This window comes from Saccopteryx bilineata, chromosome 2 (genome assembly GCF_036850765.1).
Source record: "Saccopteryx bilineata isolate mSacBil1 chromosome 2, mSacBil1_pri_phased_curated, whole genome shotgun sequence".
NCBI lineage: Eukaryota > Metazoa > Chordata > Mammalia > Chiroptera > Emballonuridae > Saccopteryx > Saccopteryx bilineata.
The window spans coordinates 229,912,348-229,934,189 of NC_089491.1; the positions used below are offsets into that span (position 1 = coordinate 229,912,348).

The window sequence follows — 21,842 nt, forward strand, 5'->3', positions numbered from 1 at the left end:
CTTACCTTCTTTCCCTGGTCCCTGATGTAACCAGCAAAGTTGACAACTTTGCCCTAGAATTTCCAGACTTCCTCCCTATGAAGGATCTCCATGAATAATCTCAAATATCAAATAATATAAAGATAAGCTATAGGCACCTTTGAAAGCATTATAAAAATTTTAAAATTAGGTGTTCTTCCATTTCCATTTCCATAAATGGAAAACTATTAGTGATTACAGTCTTATCAGCCACTGTTGTTCTAATAAGGTAGGAATCAAAGTCTTACTGTGTTGTAAAGATCACTGGTTTTAACCCTGAGCCATGGAAGCACAGGTAACCCAGTGTTCTTGGGATGAAAGGACAGAATACCTCTGAAAGAATTCTAAGTATCACGTTTCTGGCACCTGTAGATGTTCTCTAGAGTGAGTTTTTTTTTTTTTTTTTTTTTTGTTTTTTTTTTTTACAGAGACAGAGAGAGAGAGTCAGAGTGAGGGATAGACAGGGACAGACAAACAGGAATGGAGAGATGAGAAACATCAATCATTAGATTTTCGTTGCGCATTGCGACACCTTATTTGTTCATTGATTGCTTTCTTATATGTGCCTTGACCACAGGCCTTCAGCAGACCGAGTAACCCCTTGCTTAAGCCAGCGACCTTGGGTCCAAGCTGGTGAATTTTTGCTCAAACCAGATGAGCCCACACTCAAGCTGGCGACCTCAGGGTCTTGAACCTGGGTCTTCCACATCCCAGTCTGATGCTCTATCCACTGCGCCACCGCCTGGTCAGGCATGAGTTGCTTTTTTAGGAAATGTTTTCAGTAGTATTCAACTTTTCTAAAGATATTTCCTAGGGTCTCTTCAGTGTTAAAAGACCAAATGTTCTAAATATCTCCTGAAAAATAAGGAACTATGTCCTGGGAATGGAGAATGAATCCAGCAGCATGTGACAGCTCTAACTGACAGGGACACAGACATTGCCCTCAGCCACAGAACAGCACAGTGCCACATCAGAGCTCCATGGAGAGAGGGCATCTCTGCAGTGAACTCATCCAAGACAGGTCCAATGGCAGGTCTTTCAAGACAGTGCACGTAGTAAGGGATGTGGAAGACTGGTCCCCAGAGCCCTGTCATTTCATCTGTAAGAAGGTTCGGTGCTTCCTGTATTTTTAGGGCCTGTGACCTGCAGACGTTTCTTTTCTCCAGCAAACACAGCCCTCTGCACAATCACTGGGGGAAGCCAGGAGACCAGGCTCAAGGAGGGGGGTAGGGAGGGGGGTGGGGAGTCATGCTCCGTTCTGTCACACAGCTTCTAGCTTGTCTGAGTTCTTCACTTGTTCTCTCACCACTGTTTTCATCCTCATTCGAGTAGTTTCCTGAGTCTTGACTAGTTTGGGAATTATATGTTTTGTGATCTTCAATTTGATTAGTTTCTTCTACTGTAGTGATGGTGTCTGTGTCCTCAATTATGAAACACCTTTCAGTTTGTTCCTCAGAAGTGGAAAGCAACAGATTTTTTAATGGCTGCTCGGAGAAACACTAATTAAAAAAAAGGAAAAGAATAAAAACAAGATCATTTAAAATGATAAAGATCAGTTTTCTACTTCTAAAAGCTGCAGTTTTACACTAAAAAGTCAGCTAAGAGCATACACCTGCATTAGAATGCTCAGAATGAAAAGCTCATCAGTGAGGTCAGGTACGTCCCAGGGCCTATGAAAGACGCGCGGTGCTAGAGGCCCGAGGACGGAGAGGACGGACAGCAAGAGCCCTGGGACTGTGGACATTTCATTGTGAAGTGATAATTTTTATATGCAATCCACAAAGACCCAGAAGCACAAACGATAAATTAATTTTCCCTACTCAACTAGTAATAGATGTTGTCACCAGCTAGTCTTAAGCTCTTTAATAACAGCTATGAGTATCAGAGCACACAGGAATGACTTTATACACTCAGGGACCTAAGAGGAAAATATTTATAAAGCATGCTTTATGGAGCTAAGCCTTTCTGGCCTGTGTTGCTCCTAGCTCTGTGGGGGTGTTCCCGGCTCCCCTCCCTGCCCACGCAGACCTGCTCAGTTCATAGGCTCTCAGGGCAAACACCAGTCTCCACGGGTCTCCAGCTCCACAGCCCGGCTCACAACTTCACTCCCAGAACAGGCACCAGAAGCCCACCCTGGACAGACGGACCACCCCTGGGCAGACTCTAGGCTTAGGTCTTCATCATGTATTGCTTTCATTAAATATCCCAACCTCACAGGAGTGCCAAAATACCCCCAAACCAACAAATGTAATGAAAGGAAGCTTTTGTTTTGTTATTTGGTTCTCTGTGAGTCCCACAGATACAGTTTCTGCACTGATGACAGCGTTTTATCTTTCTGTGACTATGGATACTTTCAAGGGTGGAGCAAATGCCACAGCAGCCAGAAGACAGAAGGTTAGGATAAGTCTCACTCTCCCATGTTATAGTACTTGAACCATTGTTTCTCAAGTTAATTTACTGAAACTTTGAAGGAAAAATCCAAATCAGTCTACATTATTTTCTTTTCTTCTTCTTCTTTTTTTTGTATTTTTCTAAAGTTAGAAGCAGGGAGGCAGTCAGACAGACTCCCGCATGTGCCCGACCAGGATCCACCCGGCATGCCCACCAGGGGGCTATGCTCTGCTCATCTAGGGCATTGCTCTGTTGTGGCTGGAGCCATTCAAGCGCCTGGTGGAGGCCACAGAACAGTCCTCAGTGCCAGGGCCAACTTTGCCCCAATGGAGCCTTGGCTGTGGGAGGAGAAGAGAGAGATAGAGAGGAAGGAGAGGGGGGGAAGGGTGGAGAATCAGATGGGCGCTTCTCCTGTGTGCCCTGACTGGGAATCAAACCCGGACTTCCACACACCAGGCCGAGGCTCTACTGCTGAGCCAACCAGCCAGGGCCTATTATTTTCTAAATAGCAACAAAATGTACATATTCTGTTGAAATCAAATATATTTCCTATTCATTTTAAGTAAAACCCAGCTGTTGACAAAGAGAAGTAACCTGCCTCATTGATGGTAGAAGGAGGTTTGCTTGATGGAAAGAACACATAACGGATCAATTTCAAGAGGATGCTCACGGCGTAAAGGACAACTGGGACAGCCAGTACGACGCACACCCCAGCTATCAGCCAGGTCCGCGGCGAGCTTCCTAAAAACAAAGACACGATGCTTGGCATCTGTACATGTTTTCACACACAAACACAATAAAAGTACTGATAGTCTGTATAAAAGAAACAGAACTGTGTGAAAAAAAAACACTATTAAAGGAAAATCTATTAAATAATATCCTTAGAAATATTTCTGGTAGCACCGAGCCCTGGACAGCTATCAGAGGTGGCACTGACTTTGTGACGGTAGCATGGGAAGCAAGTGGCTCCTTAGTAAAGGGCCCAGTCCCGATGCGGATCCAAACCCACTCTTGCTCTCCTGCTCTGCCGACCCCACGCCCGTGACCCACCAAGCCTACCCGGGGCACTAAAATGCAAACTGGGATCAAGCCATTCCCACATTAAAAAACTCACAACAGAACTATTTGATTTCTACTTGCTAAGTATATTAAGGGGTAAGTAAAAAATTTAAAAGTCTTTTTAATGCTAAAGGATAATAATTACAAGAAATTAATTATGTAGACATTGCATGAAATATAAAGCATTCAAAAGACACTGAACTGAATCAAGCATTAACAATTATTTTTTAAAACTAAGAGTTAGCTTAAAAATTTACTTGCTTTTTTTTTTTTTTTTTAGTTGAGAGGAAGGGAGATAGTGAGAGAGACTCCTGCATGTGCCCTAAGATCCATCCAGTAACCCCTTCTTGGGCAGATGCTTGAGTACCAAGCTGTTTTTAGTGCCTGAGGCTAATGTGCCTCAGCTCCCGGGCCAATTGAGTCACTGGCTGTGGGAAAGAGGGAGAGAAAGGGGGAGAAGGAAGGGAATGGGTGCTACTTCTTTATGCCCTGACCAGGAATTGAACCTGGGATGTCCATATGCCAGGCTGACACTCAATCCATTGAGCCACTGGCCAGGGCTGAAGGTTGACTTTTAATTCGTGGAGTTCATGAGGAAAATATTCTCTCTATAAATTTTGTCAGTAAAAATGAAGTATTTTACAATTTTCAATGAACTGAGTTATTTTTATTAAGTCTAGCTCCATTAAAAAAAACCACACTGAGAGTGTCTGACCTGGTCTTGTTTTCACGCACACAGGGGTGCTGAAGTTGCTGCTGCTATTCCACGCCTGGTCCAAGATTAGCGCTCTGGCCTTGACACAGTACACAGTCAGCAGTTTCAAGTTCGAGAAAGTAAAGTCAGTGCTCACCTCTACAACTTTTCTCTGTAAAAAATAAGTATATCATTGATAAAATTTAGTCATCTCATGAAATCAGGGAATATCTATTTTCTGAATTCTTAAAATATTCAATCTAAGATTGGCCTGTTCCAAACACTGTTAATACATGTTTAAGAAATATAAGTTTGTTTTGGACAACACATTATAACCAAGTCAGAAAGTTAAAGATGCTACTGCCAAAAAGAGATATAATTTTTTTTTTTTTTTTTTTTTTACAGAGACAGAGAGAGTCAGTGAGAGGGATAGACAGGGACAGACAGACAGGAACAGAGAGAGATGAGAAGCATCAATCATCAGTTTTTCTTTGCGACACCTTAGTTGTTCATTGATTGCTTTCTCATATGTGCCTTGACTGTGGGCCTTCAGCAGACCGAGTAACGCCTTGTTAGAGCCAGCAACCTTGGGTCCAAGCTGGTGAGCTTTTGCTCAAACCAGAGGAGCCTGCGCTCAAGCTGGCGGCCTCGGGGTCTGGAACCTGGGTCTTCCGCATCCCAGTCTGATGCTCTATCCACTGCGCCACTGCCTGGTCAGGTGAGATATAATTATTTTAAAGAGCTCAATTTTATTATGCACATGCTGATTTGGTTAAGTTGTCATTGTATTACCTCTACTTAGGTTTTCCTGAACTAGGGACAACTGAGAATTGACCATGATTATCAAAGGACTAAATTATACTATGGTTGCAGGGTGTTCAGATAGTAAAGATGAAAGTAGCCAAGTAACTGGAATTTTCTTATATTTCCAACAGAAAATGAAGTTAAAGAATTTACCAACTCAATGGGGTAAGACTTTTGAAGGTTGATTCCATGGCTGTAATTCCACAGGAGAAAGCACTCCAAGGAATGATGTGGGTTATCGGATATTGTGGCTTATCCTTGTCAGCGAATCTAAATTTTACCCCCACAAGGAGCTTTTAGATTAATCTTTTTCTAACATGTCCCCACAATGAAGATGAACATGAAGAAGTAATTTTTCTGTTGGGTTTAGTTGAACTTTGGAGGCATGCTTTTCTCCTAAAGGGCCACAACCACTGATATATCTAAGATTCTTTTGCCCCCTAAGAACCAATTTCTGCCCCTTTGGAGGTACCCAAGCCCCAAGGGCTACCTGTGGAGGTATTTTTAGTTGTCACAACTGGGAGGGAGCCTGGCACCTAGATGGTAGAGGCCAGAGATTTTGCTGACCATCCAAAACATGGAAGACAACAAGGAATGGTCTGATTCAAATGTCAGTGTTGAGAAACAGTGATTTAGGTGAATCCTGGGGAATCATGTTATACAATGCAAATTCCCAAGTTCTACCTCCAGAGATTCTGACTGAGTAGGAATGGACTCGAGATCTGATTTTTTTTTTTAAGTGAGGGGAGATGAGATAGAGAGATGGACTCTTGCATGTGTCCTGACTGGGATTCACCAGGCAACCCTATCTATGGCCGATGCTCATATCAACTGAGCTATCCTCAGCACCCGGGCTGATGCTTGGACCAAATGAGCCACTGGTTGTGAGAGGGAAAGAGAGAGAGAAGGGGGAGAGGGAGGGAAAGGGAAGCAGATGGTTGCTTCTCCTTTGTTCCTTGACTGGGGATTGAACCTGAAACATCTGTACTTGGGCTGACACACTATCCACTGAGCCAGCTGGCCAGGGCCTAATTTTTTTTTTTTTTTGGTGAGAGAAAGCGAGAGAGAGAGAGAGAGAGAGAGAGAGAGAGAGGAAGGGAGAAAGAGGAGAAGCATCAACATGTAACTGCGGCACACTGACTGCTTCTCATATGTGTCTTGACCAGGGGCTCCAGCTAAGCCTGTGATCCCTTGCTCAAGCCAGCAACCTTGGGACTCAAGCCAGCGACCCTGGGCTCAGACCAACAACCTCTGGGCTCAAGCCAGTAACTTGGGGTTTTTTTTTTATTATTATTATTTTTTTTATTTTTATTTTTTTTTAGAGACAGAGAGAGAGAGTGAGGGATAGACAGGGACAGACAGACAGGAACGGAGAGATGAGAAGCATCAATCATTAGTTTTTCGTTGAGCATTGCGACACCTTAGTTGTTCATTGATTGCTTTCTCATATGTGCCTTGACCGTGGGCCTTCAGCAGACCGAATAACCCCTTGCTCGAGCCAGCAACCTTGGATCCAAGCTGGCGAGCTTTTTGCTCAAGCCAGATGAGCCCGCGCTCAAACTGGCAACCTCGGGGTCTCGAACCTGGGTCTTCCGCATCCCAGTCTGACGTTCTATCCACTGTGCCACCGCCTAGTCAGGCTGGGGTTTTGAACCTGGGTCTTCAGTGTCCCAGGTTGACATTCTACCTACTGCACCACCCCTGGTTAGGCAGGACTGAATTTTGAAAACAACCTGAGGCTGAGATGCAGGTAAATTATAAGTCTGCCATAAAAAAATTGCTAACTTTTCATAGTGTAAACATCTGAATTAATCACATAGTCTTACAGTTCAAAATCTTCCCTAAAATTTTAAATTGAAGTGTTTTTTTACCCAGTCTATGATAATTTTAAATTACAAAATTATATTATATAGTCTTTTTACCTCAGCATTTAAAGTATTTTCCCAAAAAATAATTTCATAAGTTAGTGGGTATTGCTGGTACTCAGACTTGTTTTGAGAGCCGACATCGACACGCAGTGAGTTGTTAATGGGTTTCATGGTTATGACAGGAGGAGGTATGGTAACTAGAAGAAATTTGTAAAGACACAATATTAATTTAAAATTGAAAAACAATTTTAAGAATTCATACCAAATTGAAGAACTATAATCTAAAGTAAAAATTATTGGCTTACTTAGTCTTTCCATATTAAGTTCTTCCTCTTCCGACCAGAAGGACGTGTTATTTCCTCTAGATGCACGCACGCGGATGGAGTAAATCTCTTTTTGGATGCCCCCTCCCCTTGCATCATAAGGAAAGACACACTCAGTTGTTCTGACATTTTCACAGTTCGGGATTTGTGTCCATCTTCCTGAATGGTCTCCAGGGATCTTTTTAAAATAAGCACTTTTAAGAAAAAAAACATTTTTTGTTTTTCTTTAAATTTCAAACACATTAATATAATAAATATTTTTTATTGAGTATCTATAATAGGTTAGACATTCTGTTAGGAGCTAAGGTTATAAAGAGAAACAGTCCTCACCCTCAGAAAATGTACAGGACAGTGGTAGAGACACACAACACAAAGGAAACTAGAGGTCTCGCTCCAGAGGGTGGGGGGTGACACACCAGAGCTGGCTCAGACCTCTGCAAGGAACAAATGTTAAATTTTCAGGAATGCTGCCTGACCAGGCGGTGGTGCAATGGATAGAGCGTTGGATTGGAACACAGATGACCCAGGTTTGAAACCCCAAGGTCGCTGGCTTGAGCACGGGCTCATCCGGCTTGACGCCAAAGGACACTGGCTTGAGCAAGGGGTCACTCGCTTGTTGTTACTCCCTCCTCCATTAAGGCACATATGAGAAAGCAATCATTGAACAACTAAGGTGTTGCAACGAAGAATTGATGCTTCTTATCCCTCTCCCTTCTCCCCCCCCTCTCTATCACAGACAGACACACACACAAAAATAAGAAGGTCTAGAGGTCACAGAGTCTGTCTTCTGATGAGCCCCAAGAAGCAGGCAACCATGAGTTCTACAGCTGCAAAAAATGCCTTCTGCCAACAACCACATAAGCTTAGAAAAGGACCTTGAGCCTTGTGTGGATGCAGCCCCAGCTGATGGCTGGACTGCAGCTTGGTGAGACCCTGAGCAGGATCAGCTGAGCCACACCTGGGCCCTGACCAGGAGTCCTTGTGAGATAACAAGACAGTGCATTCTAAGCTGCTCAGTCTGTGGAGCTTGTGACAGAGCAACAGAAAACCAGTACCTCCCCCTCACCCCAGCTCACTTCACATCTGTTCATGGCTGAGCTCCCCTTGCCTATGCCCCACCAAGGTGCTCTCCTTTGTCCACTTTGTGCATCTGATTCAACGGTCAAGGCCTTTTTCACATCTCGGCTCCTTCTAAATGGCTCCTCCAGTCTCCCAAGCCCATCCACCTTTGCCCTCTCAGTTTCTGTAGCCCTTACGGCTTGTACACCACCGCTCAGTCCTGAGGCGCACTGGGCTAGGCAATGTCCGCTAGTTGCTTCGGGTTTCTGTAACCTCCTGTTTCACTGTGCTGCATCTTTACAGTCCCTCAGTGCTTATGGGCAGCGTGTCAAGTACCCATAAGAAGCTTAGAGGCCACGCCCCAAATTCCCTGTTTATCTGACACACTTCTGCAAGTGAAGAATACACAGCTTCCTGACTCTGTGAGGTCATATGTGTACTGAGGGGCACGTACACACATGGGTACACTTCCATTTATAACTGCCCTTGGTGCAAAGCTAACAGCACAGGGCAGAGAGAAGTCCGTCCGTCAGGTCCACTTCCTCCTCCCTCACTTGTCCTGTTTCTTTCTTGCCTTCCCTCTCCCTCTTCCTCCTGCCCCACCTGGACCTTCCACTGCTCCTCTGTTCCTCTGCCTTGGAGAGTCCCCTCCCCATCCGCTCCTCCCCCAGTCTGCACCCCTCCCATGGTTTTCTCTTCTCCTCCCCTTTCACCCCCCCTACAGTTTCCATCAGCACTGTCCACTGTGGGGGTCAGGCCTCGTCTACACTTGTCTAGTCTGTGCTCAACCACACAGAACACAGTTCTTCCTCCCAACTTTCTTAAATTCCCACTACAGTAATCACTAAAAAATGTGTCAAAACCACTTAAATAATAAAGAGAATGGGAAGGCCAACTTGACTTAACAAATCACAGGGGCTGGACTGAGATCATTCCAAGGCCTCATGGAGAAGTGAGTTCTGAAGGAAAGCCCCGCGCCCCACGTCAGGCACTGCAGTGGAGGGAATGACCCCTGCAGCTGGAATCAGGCCTTTTTAAGAAAAAGAACTGGTAAGGACATTAGCTGCTGTCAGAGCAAGCCCATCTTACAGCAAATGAAGAAGCTGAGGCCCAGAGACGCTAGTGATTATAGCTCAATGTCTCTAGTAGCTCGTGCAGAGCTAGGACAGGAACGAACATCACAACCGCCTCTCAGCCGGTCAGCACTGGGCCAGGAGCTGCAGGGGCCGCAGGACAGTAACAGGGAGCACAAGGAACTGGGCAAAAGAAACTGAGCAAAAGGGACGGTGTGGAATAGAACTTACGGAAGCCACTGAGCTTGGAAAACCACGTTTTCATGTGTGTAATTCCATGTCAGAATGTAGCGCTGATTTTTGGAAATGACTCGTATATTTTTTGGTGGAGGTAGTTTATTTTCAACTGGAAGACAAAGAATACACTGAAAGCATACATATTTACCCTAGTTTTACCCTAGTGAGAGAATGTGTGGCAAGAGTTCTTAACAGCATGGGCAGGAAGATAAAAAAGGGCTTGCATTTTACCAGTATGAGGTTAAGTTAGTTATGCTGTATATTCACACAGTGTACTACTACTGTGCAGCCAGCCGTTTAAAAAAATGTGATAGACCGATATGTACACACTGACATACAAAGAGATCCTCAATATATTAGGTTAAATAAGAGGTTGTCAGGCCCTCGCCAGGTGGCTCTGGGGACAGAGCGGCGTCCTGGTGCTCCCAGGTCCTGGTTTTGATCCTGGTCAGGGCATGTATGAGAAGCACTCAGTGAGTCACAGCTACATGGAACCACTAAGTGGAACAAGTTGATGCTCCCCCCCCCTTCCCTTCTCTCTTTCTTTCAAATCAATGGGAATTTTTTTTTTTTTTTAAAAAGAAGTTGTAAAATACATCTAGTAGGATCCTATTTTTTTAATTTAAAATAAAAAACAAAACAACTGTAAGTCTGTGTATATGCTGATATAAGCCCTGAGAAAAAGTTTGAAAAGAGATACACAAATGCTAGCATGCTTCTCTCTGATGAATGGAATTGGGGTAAGAAGGCAGGACAGGAAAACTACTTCACACCTTCCCTATGGTTTGATTTGAAAAACAAAGTATATTAAATTTGTAATTAAAATAAGCAAACCTGGCTCTGGCCAGCTGACTCAGTGGTACAGCATTGGCCCAGCGTGTGCATGTCCCAGGTTTGATTCCTGGTCAGGGCACAAAGGAGAAGTGCCCATCTGCTTTTCCTCCCCTCCCCCTTCTCTGTCTGTCTGTCTGTCTCTCTCTTTTCCCTTTCTGCAGCCATGGCTTGATTGGTTTGAGCACATCATCCCTGGGCACTGAGGATGGCTCCTTAGAGCCTCCACCTCACACTAAAAACAGACTGGTTGTGTGCATGGCCACAGATGGACAGAGCATCAGCGCCACACAGGGGTTGCCAGGTGGATCCCAGTCGGTCGGGGCGCATGCGGGAGTCTATCTTCCTTTCTCTCCCTCAGAAAAAGAGGAAAAAAAAGCAAACCTAAGCTCCTAACCTTGATCTGAATTGTTGGCAAGATGTGACTAATCAAATATATCAAGATGTTTTCATATTTTAACATTTCACTTATAAATGTATATAGCTTTTGGAAGATTATTTTTCTAGCAACTACCTCCCTCTTTTTGAGGATTCTGAACAAATTTTTTTGCTTATGTAAATGCTTTTGTCTTAATATCTATTCAACCATCATATAAATTTCAGCAACGACAGGAAAAAAAAAGCCAAAATTAATACATCGTCAATTTGTATGTATAGTTATTGACTCTGAATCAAAACTTCTCCCTTACCTGTGGTATTTATACAGTACACGGGGCTATAGATCGAGGTTCTCTTCAAAAGGAGTCCCGCCTTAACTTTTAAACAGTAAGTAGTCTCTGGTGAGAGATCATTAATTGTAATTCTGGAAGAAGTAATTTCAATTGTCTATATATAAAAAAAAAAAAAGAAGTCTGTTCTTTAAGAATATAGTCAAACTTTAAAATTCATGTCATTTTTCTCTCCTATTAAACAAAGATAAAAATAATGCTTACTTTTACACTTGAAGAGTTCTTCCAGATGACTATGCTATATTTAAAGTTTGACCTATCCATTTTCCACATGACACTTTCTTCTGTTCCAGGAGGAGAGATGTTTAATATGATTGCCTTATCTTCAGCTTCTAAATGTACTTTTGGAGGTCCAATGTGGGCTATAAAAATCAAAACATTAACTATATACCTTCATTAATACAATGCCAAAATATTCATTCTACAAATAACTGATTGCTTAGTATGTGCCTGGTGTGGCAGAACAGAGCCCGCAGGGAGCTTACACTCTCACGTGTGACCATCCACGTAAGGCCACATGTGCTACAAGGGAAAATGAATGTAAAACAGCAGTGAGCGCCATTTTAGGTAAGCCAGTCAGGGAAAGCCTCTCTGAGACATGTGACCTGAGACCTGACTCAAACGAGGGAGGGGAAGGGAGGAAGTCATGCAAACATCTAAGGAGAAAGTGTGTATTCCAAACTGGGGCCATCAAGTGCTTGGTCCCTAAGATAAGAAGGTGCTTACCATGTTCAAGAGACAGGAGGGGGGCTCAAATGGCTGAGTGGTGGGAAATGAGGTCAGAGAGGCAGCTAGTGGCCATGTACCAGAGAACCTGGGGGCTGAGAGTGGAGGAGTGCGTGAGCTGAGTCACATTTGGGTGAGAGCATCCTGGTTAATGTCTGAGGAAGCAGGGAGGCCAGAGTGGCTACTGCAGTATGTAGTTCCAATAACTAACGAAAGTGGCCTGATGAAGGCCAGCAGGAGTGGAATATGAGTCATCATATGAGATTTAGGATCTACTCTGAAGGCTGAGTGTTCAGAATTTGCTGGCAGACTGAACATAGGATGTAAGGAGAAGAGAAGTCAAGGATGACTCCAAGGCTCTTGGTCTGAGCAAATAAATAGGTGATGTCTTTTACAGGGATGGACAAAATCAGAGACAAGCTAGCTTTGAGGGGAGGGTTTGAGACAACTTTTGGACATCCGAGTAGAGATGACTGGAGACAGCATGGGGCAGCAATGGGACAGGGGATAGCACTTGGGGAGTCAGAGCAGATGGTCGTGAAAGCACCGATCACCCATGAAGGGCACGTGGAGAAGAGGCTGAAAACGACCCTGCTGCAGCTGGGGTGGGGGTGGGGAGAGCACTGGCAAAGGAGCGACCAACCAATGAGCAGGAAGCCAGGAACAGCCCTAGAGATCCAGAGACCCAGGATTTCCAGAAAAGAGAGCTGTGACCATGTCAGAGCCACAAGAGGGTTGGGAACTCACTTCCAATTGTGGAGGTCACTGGTGACCTGGAAGAGTGGTTTTAATGCAGCGATGAGAGTGAATGGAGAGGGTGAAGAGGGAGCCGGAAGAGTAGAGGCAAGTGGAGATGTTTTCTCTGAACATATGTACCCTGATTTATCGATGTCACCCCATTAAAAAAAAAGAAAAAAAAAAGAGTAGAGGCAAGAACTGAGACAGTCCTGAGAGTTGGCTCAGGGAGATGGCTCTCAAACTTTTTGGTCTCAGGTCCCTTTAAGGAAACTGAGGGTCCCAAAGAGCTTTTCTTTATATGGATTACATCTTTCAATATTTAGCATATTAAACATTAAAACTGATAAAAATTTAAAATATTTATTAATTCATTAAAATAATGATAAAACCACTTCAACAACTATTTGTTATAAAAAAAAATAACGATATTTCTCCACACCAACCAAACACTTAGCAAGAATAGTGGTGCTTCTTCACATTTGGCTCAAATCTCCTTAATGTCCAGCTTAAAAGAGAAGTCTGCTGTATCTCTCACCCACTTCTGTGGGCAGCCACCAAATCACACGCCAAACAGTGTCTGAAACACGCCCGCGTGCACTCAGGAGAGAAGGATAATGAAAAGGGCAAATGAGTCTTCTGAATTATTATGAAACTCTTTTGACTTGACAGATCTCCTGAAAGGGTCTGGAGGCCATGCTTTGAGAAGAAAAAAAAAATCATGCCATAGCAGGAGAGAGAGAGAGACAGAGGTTTCAGTGGATCTTTGTTTTGTTTTTAGATGGAAGACTGTCCCTCCGTGCAAATGAATAGGTTTGAGAAGTGAGCTGGCCTGGTAATTACGTAACAAACAGTATAATGTAATCCAGCAGAGACTCTTTCTCACCCTGGTTATATGGTATGAAGGAGACAGGTGCACACCACGAAGTATCGTTCCCTTCTTCTGCTCTCACACGCAATTTAATTTGTTCGTAAGCATATTTCTTGAGTGAAGAAAAGTCGCACTTGGTACTAGTAATATATTGACACCCAGGCAATTTTATCCAATCATACATCTCAGGTCTTTAAAATAAAAAAGCAAGTGAACCAATGAGCAAATGTATAAACACAAAAGAATGTCAGACAAGTTTTCTGTTTACTAACATTATAAAGCTAGTATAAGTGGTTACTTCTTCTACTTGAGTTAATGTCCTGTTAACATTTTAGTAACACTACTTCAATGCATATATACAAAGTTATCATTCAGAGAAAGAATTAATTCTGATAATATAGTTCTATAATTTTGTGAGGGGGGTTGCATTAAGATTTCAAAGAAGCAGAGAAAGAAATGACTATAAAGTAAAAGAGGACTTAGTTAAGAATAGTTGTGTGACTCTGCCAACTACTTTGTATTTCTGGATTTTCTCTTCCTTACTGAAAAGGCAGAAACTGGATGTGACAATTCCCTCTAATCTTTTATGAACAAACTTACTCACCCTGAGAAAGGCCTCAGAATCCACTGATTTGAGGATTCTCTCTGCCCTCCTCAAAACCAAACTGCCCCTTCTGCCTGCTCATCACCTTAACTCCTTCCATCACATCACTGGGAAGAACGAGTTTAAAATAACCTACTGTAGTAAATTCCTGACACTGGATTTAGTCAATCAAAAAGGATAAGTGATCAATGGTAGATTCTTCCAACACATGAAGAAATCAATTGTCACCCAGCCCCTGAAACAGAAAGGACCTACTGCTACAATGGGGGACAGGCTTCTGAAGTGAAGGCGAGGGCAGAAAATGGAGGAGATTTCACAATGTCTGCCTCATAAGTCCCACTCATCTGAGAACAGAGAACTACCTCTGATGAGGCTTTTTTATCAAACTTAATTCATGGTTCTAGCATTAGCGCGCGCGTGCGTGTGTGTGTGTGTGTGTGTGTGTGTATGTGATACTGTAGACTTCATTTTAAAGATGCTTCACGACAACAGAAACTAGGGACAATATCCATATAATCCTGGTGCTGACCCAAGAAAGAACACTTTCTCCCTGGCTAGTTACCTCTTCTAGTTTACCTGCCTGAGTGCTGAGGTTAGAGCCAGTATTAATGATACCTAATTCAACATAAACATTCTTGAAAAACTCTTCCACATCTTGAAAGTCAGATTTTTTGGGGATAATTTTATTTTCCTCAATGTCATTTATTGGATAATACAATTCTAGAGGAAGTAAGGGATAGAAGAAAGTCTGGGAAGTGGGCACAGTACACAGATGTCTCTAAACCAGCACCCAGAGGGTCAAGGTAAGATGGCTACACACAAAAAGCTGGTAGTGCGTCTATGGTCCCTTCATCTAAAATACTTGTATTGTAAACAGAAAACTAAATAAAAAATGTAAAATCCAACCTGCCCTAACTTGTTATACCTGTCTGTTCTGCACACTACTCGTACAACTGCTTCTGCATCTAAGGGGCTACTGCAGCGGGAGCTACTTTGATATTTCCTTTAAAAAATTTTTTTTGTATACAGTATTCAGATCAGAACAGAATATAATTTGAAGATAAGTATCTAACTAGTATAAAACTCATTTCATAAGACAGGTTTCTTGCCATCTTTGTCTCTCCTGTTCTGATGTGTCCTCAGCGCCCAGAAGAGTGTGTGGCACCGCAGGCATTCAGTGTTTGCTGGATGAATGAGCCAACACTACACGCTGTACACTCGTAACAAACATTAGGTCTAGGTCACCACCACTGTCATCCTAGGCTTCATGGGTTCCACACGCCCTGGCATCCTAATAGCTTGTTCACGAGTCTGTGTGCCATCTATCACCAGTGACACACTCCTATGTTCAGAGAAACCCTACACCAAGAAATCCCAGTCTGCTGCTGATATTAACTACACTTCCGCTCATCACTTCCTCCATGCCACTGTTCTGAGCACTTCGTACTCAACTGTTCAATACTCATAATAGCCTCTTAGAGACTTTATTACCAGGATGTCCTAGCCCAGTCTGTCTGGGACAGTCATGGTTTAAGCTTATTCCAGCTTCTATGAAATCACGTGCCTCTTTTCACTCTCAAAGGTATCTACGTTGGATACTAAAATATATATGGTCATAGTCTTTATCTCTACTTAAGTGACAGATAAGGAAACTGATAGAGAGCATAGTAGCAGGGGATGGAGTCACACCCAAGCCACATGGCTCAAGTCCATACCACACACCACTTTGTGATGCCAGCCCCCAAACTCACAACCTGGAGTACTTTTACAAGCAATGGTTTACAAAGCCAGTACAATGGAACAGAGCAAGAGCACACGGTAATAAGGCATGTGGTGCTAAAGCAGAACGGGCGGGTGAAAGATGACTATGGATAGGAGCATCTAGTGGAAGCAATGGGGCGTGAGGAAGAGGCACCTCAGGGCACTGTCGATGTCTGGTCTCCAGGACACGGGGCTTTAAATAGGGGCATCTGAGGTCACCTTGGCTACTCTTAACAGTGATTAAACAGGAAAATTCTGCACTAAGGCAAAGAACAAACTTGGTAACAAACATCAAAGCTCTAGAGATAAAAATTCTTGTACAGGGTGGACAAAAGTAGGATTACAGTTGTGAGTACATGAAGCTCAGAGCTTACTTTTGTATTATTATTTACTAATTATTGTATTATTTTCCCTATGAACAACTGTAAACTGACTTTTGCCCACCCCTGTATTATCCATTCTGAGAATAACCACATTATCTATGAGTGTGTACACGTACAAACATATAGGCATACACGTGCTCACACACACAGATTTCTAAACCTGTGAGGTTATTCATCTCAGTGCTGTTGACAATCACTCGAAGGACAAGAGCGGTGTGGCCGTGGGTGAAGGGGAGGGAGCCTGGCCCTGGAGGCCCTGCCCCTGTGTCTTCACGGCTGACAACCGCTCCTCTCGCTGGGAGCCCGTCAGCACACAGACCCCAGCACCCAAATCCAAGCACCGTGCATCTGCTCACTTCCCTCTGGAACCCTTCCTCCTGTAGTTCTCTGCCCGCCTGTCTTCCCGGTACCTGTGAGGCAGAAAGTCAGCCCCAGGAAGGCACGGAAACTCCACAAGCATGGAGTCTGTGGCGGTGCACGGCATGGTACACTGATGTCTATGAATGCATCTAAAATTAAAGCGCTGTGTCTGATGGACTTAACAGGACATCCTGACCACAGAGACCTGGTGTTCTACCCCAAAACCATGGACAGGACAGGCCTTCTGGGGTTCTCTCTGATCCTGAAGTCATTGTGATGCTCTAGATCAGACTCAGTTTTGTTTTTTTTTAGGTTTAAATTGAAAGTGAGTTTATTAATGAAGCAGTAAGACAGAGGATGGGCTACTCTACAAGCAGAGCAGCCTCCGACTCAGATTTCCACTCAAAGGAGGCAGAGTGTCCCAATAGGGAAGGTACAGTGTGGGGTGGACACACAGCTGGTTGTCACCATTCCCAAAATCACCTTGCATCAGTGCCCTCAGATAAATTAACTAAGACTTTGTTTGCAGAGATAAAATTATAAATATTATGTAGACATGAAATGTCTTTAAAAATGAAAAAAAAAAACCCAACCCAACCAAAACAAATGTTTCACAAATCTGGAAAAAAAGTGGCACTGACATAAAAATTCTTCAGATGATTCTGGCAAGGCAGGCAATGGAGCCACATACCCTTGATACTCTGCTGAGAAGGTCACATTCCCGATAGACTCAGCACTCCTGGTCCACCTCAGGGTGAAGGTGTCATCAATGATGTAGACCTCTATATCTGCAGGACATTGCAGATTTGTTCGTCCTATAAAGGTAACAAGAATGAAGAGTTATGGATACACTGCAGATAGCTTTTAAAATGTTAGTCTTCCCATCACTGATTGAAGAATGAATACATTTACATACAATAAAGTGAAGGGTATAAAAAAATCTAAGAACACCTAATGATTGCTCTTAGCACAGGGAGGCTGCTAATTACCGTATTTTTCGCTCCATAAGACACACTTTTTCTCCCCCAAAAGTGGAGAGGAAAATGCCCGTGCGTCTTATGGAGCAAAAAATATGGTATTTTGTTAAATATTTTAACACATCATTTGGTTCAGAATATTTTTTTTCTATTTTCCTCCTTAAAACCCTAGGTGTGCCTTGTGGTCAGGTCTTATGGAGTGAAAAATAGCGTGTATCTCTGCAGAGCTGGAAAAAAACTGAGTTTTTAAAAAATATATATACATATACAAAAAGTGTTATGTCAGTTATATCCCGATAAAGGTGGAAAAATAAAGGAAAAAAGTAGACATTGTCTTTTCATTGGAAAAATATTCTTTGTGTAAAAATAGAATTTTGTTTGGTCTGTAAGTGACACTGATGTAAAGGATACAGGGTTCAACTGTTTAACAGCCTCAAGTTGGTTTCACATTCTATGTTCAGCGATAGATATACGCTCATATATGCTGATAGAGAACTGAGTAGATGTGATTTCAAAGTTGACAGCTAGTAACAGGAAGTGAATATTAACAAAATCAAGAGACAGAGGTATCAGCCACGCCCTACAGGAACCTGAAAAGTTCTTGACTAAGAAACAAATCAAACCTAACAATTCTGTATATATCTAGAGACCTACTGTTCTTTCTTTTTTCCTTTTTTTTATTCTTTCTCTCTCTCTCTCTCTCTCTCTCTCTCTCTCAAGACAGACAGAGACAGGAAGGGAGAGAGATGAGAAGCATCAAGTCATAGTTGTGGCATTTTAGTTGTTCATTGATAGCTTCTCATATGTGCCTTGATGGAGGCAGGGCACAAGACGGAGGGACTGCAGCTGAGCCAGTGACCCCTTGTTCAAGCCAGAAATCTTGGGCTCAAGCCAGTGACCATAGGATCATGTCAATGAGCCCATGCTCAAGCTGGTGAACCTGCTATCAAACTGGATGAGCTTGCAATCAAGCCTGCAACCTCGGTTCTTGAACCTGGGACCTCAGCATCCCAGATTCACGCTCTATCCAGTGAGCCACCACCAGTCAGGCAAGAGATCTACTTTATCTTTTACACTTCAAGTACAAATCTTCCAGCAGTTGGACACTCTCTCTTCTCATTTTCCCTTTCTGGCAACTGCAATCCACAATCTTTCTTTTCAGACCACCCAAATCCTCCAAGACAAAGCTCAAGTTTGACCCCTTCTAGAAAACATTCCTCAAAGCCTGCAGCTCATGTGGACCTTGCAATTTTCCACATACTGTGAAGGAGACGACTGTGCACCAATATAAAAGGCAGTTAACTGCAGAGCAAGGGTTAATTGGAGACAGGAGATCTTGGAGTGTGTTGGCCATGGAGAGACACTGCCCTGGGTTCCTTGAATGCAAGTATGCAGGATTCTTGGAAGGATGCCTCCAAGAACCAGATGTCCTTTGTGATTGATAAGCTCTGGGACTCTGACTCTTCTTGTGTCCTTGTTCATGTGTCCACGTCCTTCACGTCAATAGACGTGCAGGATTGGGGATGAAACGGATGGGAAAAAGGCTTGTGTAACTTTCTAGTTTTAGCTGCTGAGCTATGGTTTTTGGAACTCAATAAATATGCAGTGGCACTGTTTCTTGGGGTTGATTCTGCATAAGAGTTTCAGCCCTCTGCCTGGTTATTTAAAATCTGGTGTGTCTTTTGCCTTGCAAGTCTGAACTGTGAAGAAATTCGTAACATCTGGTGCCCAACGTGGGGCATGATCCCACAACATGGGGCTCGAAGAGGTCAGAGGTTGCAGTCTCGGGACCATCAGACCGAACGGGGTATAAGATTGCACTGTAGGTAAGTGAATCCTTCAGGAGGCAGAGTGATGGGGAATTCTCATGCCAAGCCCTCAATGAAGTCCCAGAAATACATGAAACTACTGCAAACATTATTAGAGGGTACTGGTATAACTGTAAATAGTAAAAATATATTTTTTTAAAGTTATTAATTAAAAATATAAAGAAGCACTGTTACTGGTTTCAGCCACAAGGAAAGGCTGTTTAAGTTTAAAAACCTGGAACCAAGAAATGATAGCTTTACAGCGTGATCACCAACAAGGAGACACTAGTCCTCTTTCTGTTTGGTCTCTTTGTAATTTAATTTCTTTAGCTTTGCAGCCATTACAGTCTGACTCTGAATCCTCACGGCCTCCAGCACTTTAGGTACTGTCTGATATAGATATAGGTTGAGCAGTAATTGTTAAAAGGAGAGAAGCTTGAAGTATTGCATCAATTGGTACAAACTCAATTAGAACTAGGACACATAGAAGAATCACAAAGTCCTTGGAATTCTCCAGTTTTTGTAATAAAGAAAAAATCTGGAGAATGGAGAATGCTAACTGATTTTCATCAAATTAACTCAGTGATTCAACCTATGGGGCCTTTACAGCCAGGCCTTCCTCAACAAAGCATGATTCCAGAAACATAGTCAATAATTATTATAGATTTAAAAGGTTTGTTTTTTTTTTACAACTTCTTTATGTCCAAAAGATAGAGAAAAATTTGCTTTTACTATTCCATCATTAAATAATATATCTCCTACAAAAAGACATCAATAGAAAGTGCTTCCACAGGGAATGTTAAATAGCCCAATATTACGTCAAAACTATGTAAATCAACCTTTAGAAAAAATTCGTCAGAAATATCCTCGATCTTTAATAATCCATTATATGGATGATATACTGATAGCTTGTGAAAATAATGATGAACTTTCAGTCATCCTTAAAGATGCTTCTGAAATTTTGAATCAGTATGGTTTAATTATAACTGTAGACAAAATTCAAACATCTTGTTCTTTTATGTATTTAGGAAATATAATTGAAAATCAAAGAATTATTCCTCAAAAAGTTAATTTACGAATTGACTCCTTGAATACTTTAAATGGCTTTCAAAAATTATTAGTTAATATTAATTGGTTGAGACCCTCTCTAGGAGTTCCTACTTAGGCACTAATTTATTTAATATACTTCAAGGAGATTCTGATTTAAACAGTCCTAGACAGTTAACAGAAATGGCAAAACTGTTGTAAAGTACCATTTCGCTGGGTTTATGTAAAGACACCAAGTCCAAATGAATTTTTAAAGAGTTTTATTAAAAGGAGGAAATTTAATATGCTGGCCGCATATGGCTAACACGGGGCACAGCTGACACAAATCACGCACCCCGGGGACAGCCCTGAGGCAGGTTATATACCTTTGATCACACACTGGTTGGTGGGAAAAAAGGGGGAGGTGGAGTGATGACATAATTCATTAGCAAGCTTATAATATCTGTCTATAGGATTTATAAAAAAACATTTCTATATGTTAAAACTTACGAGGTAATACAATATTGAAAATGTTGTTCTACATATTAAAAGTTATTCCCAAATTTTCTAGTGTTTATTTGCCATCCCTTTGTCTAGAGGTACATACATCAATCACACATTTTTCAGGAGGGAGGGGGAATCTACATGGCATCAGGGGATAAGCATGTGAATGACCATCAATAGAAAAAGACGGAGAGGAAAAGGTTTGCTTAATCTCTCTCCCTGCACCTGGCTAGCTATTTACCTGCTTCCTTACAGGTGTGGGGGAAGGGAGGGAATCTCAGTCTCCTTCCCCTCTTCATTTACAATACAATGCTATCAGCCATCCTGAGTTGGTGTAAATCACACAAGTATAAAAATCATTTTTACAAAATCTCTCTGTATGCCTAGCCTAAATTATAAAATGCCCTTTTAAGCTTCTGGTAAAAAGGGGTTTCCTACACAGTATGTCTCTGCAAGCTAGAAAACTTTCACATTTCTTTCTCTTTATTCTCTACAGGAAGGAGAGCTCAAGAAACCTATTTTCCCTAAAATATTAATATTAATTTTCTATTCTTTGGTACTTTACCATAAAACAAGAGTTATCACTTATCAAAAAAATTATGCATACTACTTATTTAGATCGAATTGATACACAGCAACCTATTCAATTAATTATTTTTCCCTCCCAACATTCTCCTTCTGGCATCATATAGCAAGAAAATAAGATATTAGAATGGCAATTTCTACCACATATGACTCAAAAGAAATTATGTACTTACTTAGAGAAAATCTGTACTTTAATTATTAAAAGCAGATTTAGAATAAGACAACTAACTGGAAATGATCCAAATAAAATTATTGTACCTTTGACATGCAATCAGATTTCAGACAACGAGAAGTTAAATATTGATTGGCAAATTGCATTGGCTGACTATTTGGTACTGTAAACAATCAGTATCCTACAAATAAAATAATTCAATTTCTAAAAAGTACACAATGTATCTTGCTGACTAAAGTATCGGT

The 21,842-nt window shown here is 42.2% G+C and overlaps 1 protein-coding gene across 2 annotated transcripts in view; it reads right to left on the reverse strand.

The window, feature by feature from the left end:
• Positions 1–1,340: 1,340 nt before the first annotated feature.
• IFNAR1 (interferon alpha and beta receptor subunit 1) overlaps positions 1,341–21,842 on the reverse strand; it is a 29,140-nt gene continuing 8,638 nt past the window's right edge. Inside the window, exons 2-10 of one of the 2 annotated variants that reach the window (XM_066259507.1) lie at positions 17,217–17,340; positions 13,433–13,608; positions 11,290–11,447; positions 11,047–11,182; positions 9,521–9,635; positions 7,140–7,351; positions 6,889–7,031; positions 4,184–4,334; positions 1,341–1,517 (exon numbers count right to left, since the gene is read on the reverse strand). In XM_066259507.1, the coding sequence (XP_066115604.1) occupies positions 1,471–1,517; positions 4,184–4,334; positions 6,889–7,031; positions 7,140–7,351; positions 9,521–9,635; positions 11,047–11,182; positions 11,290–11,447; positions 13,433–13,608; positions 17,217–17,340 (1,262 nt within the window). In that variant the 3' untranslated portion in view covers positions 1,341–1,470. Of the gene's footprint in view, positions 1,518–2,947; positions 3,151–4,183; positions 4,335–6,888; positions 7,032–7,139; positions 7,352–9,520; positions 9,636–11,046; positions 11,183–11,289; positions 11,448–13,432; positions 13,609–17,216; positions 17,341–21,842 lie in introns of those variants that run through there. The other variant, XM_066259506.1, reaches the window with a different exon arrangement.